Source organism: Triticum urartu, chromosome 3A, assembly GCF_056163025.1.
Source record: "Triticum urartu cultivar PI428250 chromosome 3A, HENAU_Tu73, whole genome shotgun sequence".
NCBI classification, from domain to species: Eukaryota; Viridiplantae; Streptophyta; class Magnoliopsida; order Poales; family Poaceae; genus Triticum; species Triticum urartu.
The window spans coordinates 433,327,437-433,336,513 of record NC_141875.1 but is presented as its reverse complement, the minus strand read 5'-3'; the positions used below and the strand labels follow the sequence as shown (position 1 = coordinate 433,336,513).

General features: G+C 43.6%; 1 protein-coding gene across 1 annotated transcript; it reads right to left on the bottom strand.

The window, feature by feature from the left end:
• Window positions 1–6,512: 6,512 nt before the first annotated feature.
• Window positions 6,513–7,145, bottom strand: LOC125548444 (uncharacterized). Its single transcript, XM_048712034.2, has one exon. It carries the CDS (start codon window positions 7,003–7,005, stop codon window positions 6,781–6,783), a length of 225 nt encoding a protein of 74 aa, XP_048567991.1. The 5' UTR covers window positions 7,006–7,145; the 3' UTR covers window positions 6,513–6,780.
• Between the last annotated feature and the right edge of the window lie 1,932 nt (window positions 7,146–9,077).

Genomic DNA, 9,077 nt, shown 5'->3' with positions numbered 1-9,077 from the left:
GGAATCTATCACACCCGATCATCACGTGGTGCTTCGAAACAACGAACTGTCGCAACGGTGCACAGTTAGGGGGAACACTTTCTTGAAATTATTATGAGGGATCATCTTATTTACTACCGTTGTTCTAAGCAAACAAGATGCAAAAACATGATAAACATCACATGCAATCAAATAATAATAGTGACATGATATGGCCAATATCACATAGCTCCTTTGATCTCCATCTTGGGGCTCCATGATCATCTTGTCACCGGCATGACACCATGATCTCCATCATCGTGTCTCCATGAAGTTGCTCGCCAACTATTACTTCTACTACTATGGCTAACAGGTTTAGCAATAAAGTAAAGTAATTTACATGGCGTTTCTCAATGACACGCAGGTCATACAAAAATAAAGACAACTCCTATGGCTCCTGCCGGTTGTCATACTCATCGACATGCAAGTCGTGATTCCTATTACAATAGCATGAACATCTCATACATCACATATATATCATTCATCATTCATCACAACTTTGGCCATATCATATCACAAAGCACTTGCTGCAAAAACAAGTTAGACGTCCTCTAATTGTTGTTGCAAGTTTTACGTGGCTGAAATAGGGTTCTAGCAAGAACGTTTTCTTACCTACGTTAAAGCCACAACGTGATCTGTCAACTTCTATTTACCCTTCATAAGGACCCTTTTCATCGAATCCGCTCCAACTAAAGTGGGAGAGACAGACACCCGCCAGCCACCTTATGCAACTAGTGCATGTCAGTCGGTGGAACCGGTCTCACGTAAGCGTACGTGTAAGGTTGGTCCGAGCCGCTTCATCCCACAATACCGTTGAAGCAAGATAATACTAGTAGCGGCAAGAAAGTTGACAACATCAACGCCCACAACAAATTGTGTTCTACTCGTGCAAGAGAACTACGCATAGACCTAGCTCATGATGCCACTGTTGTGGAACGTTGCAAAAAACAAAAAATTTCCTACGGTTTAACCAAGATCCATCTAGGAGTTCATCTAGAAACGAGTGATCGGATTGCATCTACATACCTTTGTAGATCACGCGCGGAAGCGTTCAAAGAACGGGGATGAGGAAGGCGTACTCGACGTGATCCAAATCACTGGAGATCCTAGCGCCGAACGGACGGCACCTTCGCGTTCAACACACGTATGGTCATCGTAATGTCTCCTCCTTCTTGATCCAGCAAGGGGGAGAAGAGGTTGAGGAAGAAGGCTCCAGCAGTAGCACGATGGCGTGGTGGTGATGGAGCTGCGGTACTCCGGCAGGGCTTCGCCAAGCTCTATGGAGGAGGAGGAGGATGTGTTGGAGAGGAAGAGGGAGGCACCAAAGGCGTGGTGTGAGAGGCCCTCCTTCCCCCACTATATATAGGGAGCCTAGGGGAGGGCGCCGGCCCTAGGATATGCAATCTCCTAGGGGGGCGGCGGCCAAGGGAGGAATCCCTCCTCCCCAAGGCACCTAGGAGGTGCCTTCCCCTTTTAGGACTCTTCCTTTCTTGATCTCCTGGCGCATGGGCCTCTTGGGGCTGGTGCCCTTGGCCCATATAGGCCAAGGCGCACACCCCTACAGCCCATGTGGCCCCCCGGGGCAGGTGGCCCCACCCGGTGGACCCCCGGGACCCTTCCGGTGGTCCCGGTACAATACTGGTGACCCCGAAACTTGTCCCGACGGCCGAAATAGCACTTCCTATATATAATTCTTTACCTCTGGGCCATTACGGAACTCCTCGTGACGTCCGGGATCTCATCCGGGACTCCGAACAACATTCGGGTTACTGCATATACATATCCCTACAACCCTAGCGTCACCAAACCTTAAGTGTGTAGACCCTACGGGTTCGGGAGACATGTAGACATGACCGAGATCGCTCTCCGGTCAATAACCAACAGCGGGATCTGGATACCCATGTTGGCTCCCACATGCTCCTCGATGATCTCATCAGATGAACCACGATGTCGAGGATTCAAGCAACCCCGTATACAATTCCCTTTGTCAATCGGTATGCTACTTGCCCGAGATTCGATCGTCGGTATCCCAATACCTTGTTCAATCTCGTTACCGGCAAGTCACTTTACTCATACCGTAATGCATGATCCCGTGACCAGACACTTGGTCACTTTGAGCTCATAATGATGATGTATTACCGAGTGGGCCCAGTGATACCTCTCCGTCATACGGAGTGACAAATCCCAGTCTTGATCCGTGTTAACCCAACAGACACTTTCGGAGATACCCGTAGTATACCTTTATAGTCACCCAGTTACGTTGTGACGTTTGGTACACCCAAAGCACTCCTACGGTATCCGGGAGTTACACGATCTCATGGTCTAAGGAAAAGATACTTGACATTGGAAAAACTCTAGCAAACGAACTATACGATCTTATGCTATGTTTAGGATTGGGTCTTGTCCATCACATCATTCTCCTAATGATGTGATCTCGTTATCAATGACATCCAATGTCCATAGTCAGGAAACCATGACTATCTGTTGATCAACGAGCTAGTCAACTAGAGGCTTACTAGGGACATGTTGGTGTCTATTATTCACACATGTATTACGATTTCCGGATAACACAATTATAGCATGAATAAAGACAATTATCATGAACAAGGAAATATAATAATAATGCTTTTATTATTGCCTCTAGGGCATATTTCCAACACTCACTTCTTTCGAGAGAAACTCCTTCTCTAGAAAGGATCCGTTCTTAGCAACGAATATCTTGCCTTCGGATCTGTGATAGAAGGTGTACCCAACAGTTTCTTTTGTGTATCCTATGAAGACACATTTCTCCGATTTGGGATCGATCTTATCAGGTTGAAGCCTTTTCACATTCGCATCGCACCCCCAAAGTTTAAGAAACGACAGCTTAGGTTTCTTGCCAAACAACAGTTCATATGGTGTCGTCTCAACGAATTTAGATGGTGCCCTATTTAACGTGAATGCAGCCGTCTCTAAAGCATAACCCCAAAACGATAGCCGTCTCTATAGCTCCCCTGTTTTATTTTTGATATGTTCCTAGAGAAAACTAAGTTGAAAGATGATAGTAGCAAAGATGATATGTCCCATCCATGTGTAAGTGGTAGTGATGGGAGATAGTTTTTTCTTTTTTCTTTTCTTTGGGTGGGTCCCACCTGTATGTGACATAGGCAGCGAGGGGTACAAATGTCCACATAACAGCTCACTAACGGTCAAAGACCTTTGACCAGACGGAAACGACACGAAAGGGTATTTTCATAAGGGCACCAAACGAAACAGCGGTATAGTTGAGCACTGTTTTTTATTAGGGGTAAAGATGAGGTCGGGACAAAGTTGGGGGGGGGAGGAAATGGAATTGGCCCATTAAAAAAGGTCCATTGATTTTGGAAAAAGTTCAATGGTTCAAAACAAATTCATGAACATGAAAAAGGTTCACATATTTGATTAAAAAGTTTATAAATTTTAAAAAAAATCGTGAATTTAAGAAAACATTCATAAACATTTAAAAATTCACAAAATTGAACAAGTTAATGAATAAAAAAATATTCAAAAATTGCAAAGTTAGGGAAGTTCATGAAAACCAATCAAACAAAAAAAAGTTCATGTATTTAGAAAAAGAAAAGGAAAAGGAACAAAACAAATAAAAAGGAAAAAAAGCCAGGAAGGCTTCGCAAAACCAGCAACCGGTCCATTGAGTACCTATAAATGGGTCGGCCCACGGAGAATCGATCATGAGAGGGTGTGTATCAGGTTTGAAAACGTTTGTAAGAGCATCTACAACCAAACGCTTCAAACCATCTCTCATACGCCCGCAGACGCGTCCGATCAGTGACCGAACAAAAGAAGAGAGAACTAATCGGACAGAAGAGAGAAAGAAAAACGTGACCCAATCTGACCCCTCATATCATTCCTATATGCCTCCGGGCTGTTCATGAACCCTCATATATATCTTAAATATAAGGAGGATAGGAGGGCTCGCAGACGCGCCCGGACAGTCTGTCACGTAGAACGCGGCCCCACCATGGACCATCTTTTCTCTTTCTTTTTTTATTTTTTTTATTTATCTCTCTTCATCTCCACCAATCACGTGCAAGTGACTGGACATATGAGGAGAAAAATAAGAAGGGTGGCTGCGCGGACGAACAAATAGGGGCTCAAAACGGACACGCCTGATCACTGACCGGACGCGTCCGTGGACGTTTAAGAGGTCATATTTGCTTTTTTTGGCTGTAGATGCGCTGAATGACGTTAAAGACGTCGAATAGGAATTGGCATGAAGTATCACTCATATGAGATGTCGAATAGGAATTGGTAGGAAATGTAGCCCTCATATGAGATTTTATTTTTCATGGTAGAATGCTTCCGGAGACAGACGATTCCATAACTTCCCTACATAATGCCGCCTCAGTCCCCCTTCTCTTCCCAGTCCGGCCTTGATGGCGGCTAGAGGAGTGGAGACCTATCTGTCTCTTTTGCAGGTGTTTTTTCCTCAACATCACCGAGGTGGTGACCATGATGGCTAGTTTTAATAATACTTCATGACACTTACTTCAGATCGGAGAGGATTCATGAATTTAGTTTATATTTAAACTACAACCATGACACTTATTTTTGAGTGGGACTAGGAGATTGGATGAAAACCTGACCAGACATCTTTTTCTTATCCATGATGTAGAGGAGATCCTAAAGTTGCGCACTCTTAGAATGGGCGAGGGAGATTTTATTGCTTAGCATTACGAGAAAAGTGGTTTAATGTCGGTGAAGAGTGTGTATAGTCTGGCTCTGGATCATAAGGTTCCGAAGATCGATTTAGGCAATTTTAGTGGTGCCATGAATGGGATAGGAGGCTCTCAAATATAATTTGGAATGCTAATGTTTCCCAAAAAGTTAAATTTTTTACGTGGAGGGCTGCTTCTAATAGTCCGACGGTTCAAGTCAATAGGGTCAAACATCATCAATCTATTCTAGGTACGTGCTCAATTTGTGATACTGAAAATGAATGTATTTTTCACACATTGGTGAGTTGCGTTTCGTATGGCGTCGAAGGAAGTGTGGAATTTACCATTTGAGGAGATTTTCAAATATTCTAGACCGGAATGATTTCTTATTTTATTGGATCAATTAAATTCGCTTGTGCATGAGCAAATTATTAAATTATTTTCATGTTCTTGAGAGTTTGATATTTAAGAAATGATTTGATCTTTAGTAAGGGAACATAATCCATCTCAGCCTCAGTGAGCTTCGTAGAAAATTATTGGGCATCTTTCTCGTCTTATCATGCTAAATTGCAAGGGAAGACAGTAAAGATAAGCAAGTGGAGCTGAAATTTCAGCAAAGCATTAATATTGAGAGGAAGGTTATTCATTGGCAGCCCCCCATCTCAGCAAAGCACTAATATTGAATCTCAGCAAAGCACTAATATTGAGAGGAAAGTTATTCGTTAGCAGCCCTCATCTCAGAGGTCTACAATATTAATATAGCACTAATATTGAATCTCAGCAAAGCACTAATATTGAGAGAAAGGTTATTCATTGGCAGCCCCCCATCTCAGAGGTCTACCCCCTCCTTTCTGATTTATAAGGCTTAATTTAAAAATCTCATCAATCAAGATAAATGATGAGTGGTGAAATATTTTTTGTAGTTTGCAAAAACACCCAATTAATGTTTTTATTTTCTTCAAAAAATTATGTTTACGAATACATTAATTGCAATGCAATGCATGCATACAGTGCATGCATTAGTTAGTTTTCTCTTAATACTTGCATGCAATGATTTAATGCAATGCAATGATTTAATGCACTTTAAAGTCTGAACATGTGATGATAAACAACCAAATTGAGCTTTGTAAAATAAAAAAGGTAAAATTTTGAGATAAGCCCTATAAACCAGAAATGAGGGAGTACAATATTAAAGGTCTACAATATTAATATCAACGTAAGAGTGGGTGGTTGTGAGAAACCATTGTGGACAAATTATTCTTTCTTTCTAGGATTGTATTAGAGTTTGTAAGAAACCATTGTGGACAGATTATTCTTTCTTTCTGAGATTGTATTAGAGTTTGCTATAGCGTCGAGGAAGCGGAATTTAGAGCGTTCCTATCGGCCTGTATATTAGTACAACACTAGACATGCCCATCATTTTGGAGGAAACTGATCGCTCCTTTGCTGCCTCTGTTCTTGGAAGAGATTGTATGGACAGGTCCTCCCTTGTTGATTTAAAGAAGGCGGTGGTAAATGTCTCAAAGATGCCGGTGAATTTACATATTTCAAAGATCAACATGAGGGCAAATTTAGAGGCCACCAGGTTGCAAAGTTTAGTTTTGATAATAGATATGATAATTTTCCTTTTCATTCTATTTCGTCATGGGTGACAAAGTTTGTAATGAATGATTGTACAGACATTTTAAGTTGATTAATAAAAAAACCATGACACTTATTTTATTTGGTATAGGAGGAAACATTACATAAGGAGCATTTTTCGAAAAAGAGAAGATCGGAGGGAGCACTACATAAAGAGCATTTTCCGAAAAGAGGAGTCAAAGTTGATCGATGCTATTACACAGCACTCGGGGTAACCAAAAAGGCTACTCTACTTTACATCGACGAACAAATATTTGGTACAACCACGGCGAAGCCTTGCAAATACTACAACAACAAAAACCTCGCTTTATTAAACACATGCTGAAAGTCGGAGAGACGAATCTCCCAGATTACATGACACAGCTTGACAAGCCAACGGCGGTACCTCGTGACAGATCACCACCGAAGACGAAGATGCTGCGGTCGATTAGATGGGGATTGCGCCGGTGACGCGAGGGTACACGACCCTGGCCGGGTGACCCATGATGCGGCGGCCCTTGCGGTGGCGGAAAAGGTACACGGCAGCACCCAGCGGCCACTCCACCACTCCGGCCACGACGAGCGCCACGAATCCCAGCGTCGGGCCGACCACCTTGCACCGGCACGGGTTGCTCCTCGTCCCGCACTGCACGCAGATCGGCACGAACGCCATTGTTGTCGCTGAACCAGCCTCTGCTAGTGCTGTCAGATAGAATGTTTGCGTCGCAATTTGATGGATGGATAGATGCGCTAGAAATTGATGGTCCGCTTGCTAATCGTTGTGATGTGGTCGGTCTCTCGCATCTCGGGCATATATATAACGTCGTTGCGTTGAGGACGGTTGGCGCGACTGCCGGCACGCGTGGCGCTCGCAGCATGGTTGCAAAAAGTTGGTGATGACTCCGCTTGCTGGATCACTTCCACGTTGCACGGGACTCCGCTCACGTGTGTTCAGTTGTTCTTAGAGTTCTCTGGAACTTTCTCAACAAAAGAAAGATGCACAAGCAACGGGACACGTAATTGCACATCAGACTATGTTCTATGTATAATAACATGATCTCCTCAGCACCAGTTTGTGAAAAAAAAATAGCTCCAGTTTGTGAATTGACACTAGCGCACATGCCGTTATCTGATGATAGATGATGGTGAAACCCGATACGTCCTCGTATGGAAAAAAAACGTATAGTGCACATGCCGTCAGACCATCAGAAAAAGCACTAATAATTGACATTTGAAACTGAAATTGCTTTTGAAGGCCGAGCTTCATGAAGGCATCTAAATGCAAAATGCAAAATTCATGAAAATTCATATTTTTACATTTAAAAAATTCTAAAGAAAATACTGACATACATGAGGGCATAATACACAAGTGTGTAAATTTTTAGGATGAAATATGTTGAGATAAGGGTTGTGCAAAAAAACCATGGCTTTTTAACACGTGATACTATTCATTCTCTCATATCATAAATTTGTTTTTTTTGTACAGGTCGCCACTGCATTGTATTTTATTCTGAAAGTTTACACGCATACACCTTATATCCTTGTTTACTTGTACACTCTTTTTTTGAATTTTCCAAGATCCAAAACGCCATTCTATATGTATACATTACATAGTAAAATAATTTTACTAGTAAGATATATGTGCATAGCTTAGATATCCAAGTATAAACTGATGAAAATTACCGTACAATGATTGTGTTACACTCTGGTGCTTCAATCATGTAGACATGTAAGTTTGGAGTTGTATATCTATAATGTGGCTGTAAAACCAACTCTAGGCCATACCCGATCCCCCATACTCAAGATGCGTTGTCAGAAAAAAAACTATGTCCAACAAGTTTTTTTTTATAAAAGAAGGAGGACCTCCGGCCTCTGCATTTGGGGATGCATACAACCATTTTATTAATTATTTTTACAAGACATTATAAAGTCATACAACAGTAAGACTAAAGCCACAATTTAAGCAACAACTATCGCTACTCCTATCCAAATAATGAAGGGGCACTGATAGTTTGGGCCTAATACCAAACATATATCGCAGCCAAACCTAAACATTTAAGACCTGAGGTTCCAACCAGGATGCCTGCTGGGTATGTGGCACCTACCAGTCCGGCGCACTCCCAATCAGGACGCCTGCCGGGTATGAGGCCGCCGCAGCCACCTGTCACCAATCCATCTTTAGTATTGTACTGCTGCACCAACTTGTCCGGCCTCTCTGCCATCGACGCCACCACGACGCATGATAACGTCACCCTCCCGCGCGAGTCCCTCGCCACACATCGGGCGCCGAGTCTCCACTGCGCCACGGCGCCGAGAAACACCACAAATGTGCAGGATGGAACACCGCTCCACCAATTATTCCGTCCACTCGTCCCTCGAGCCCATGTACACCTCCAAGAATGACGCCACAAGAGGGAAACGACACAATAATGCTGCCGTCATCCAATCTACTGATCTAGGGTTTCCCCCGGAGGTAGCAGATAGTGGCCTGGAACTTCTCAACAGCGATGCCTTCAACAAGGGAACGACGCCGAATAGTGCCACCATCGCCGGCCTCGGCTGCAGCCGTAAGCAGGTCTTCACCCAGATCTGTTCCAATGGCCTCCATTTAGCGTTTTGTGCACGGATTGTCCACCACCGCGGCCGCTGCGTCGCCCGTTGCGAGTCCACAGCCGCCGACACATCCTCCGCCGTCCGAGGCCGCCGCCCCGGGATCCAGCCCTCGCTGGCCGCCGGAACGAAGCC

Bases quoted from the DNA above. Each gene is read 5' to 3' on its own strand.
- LOC125548444 (XM_048712034.2), bottom strand. From the start codon at position 7,005: ATGGCGTTCGTGCCGATCTGCGTGCAGTGCGGGACGAGGAGCAACCCG.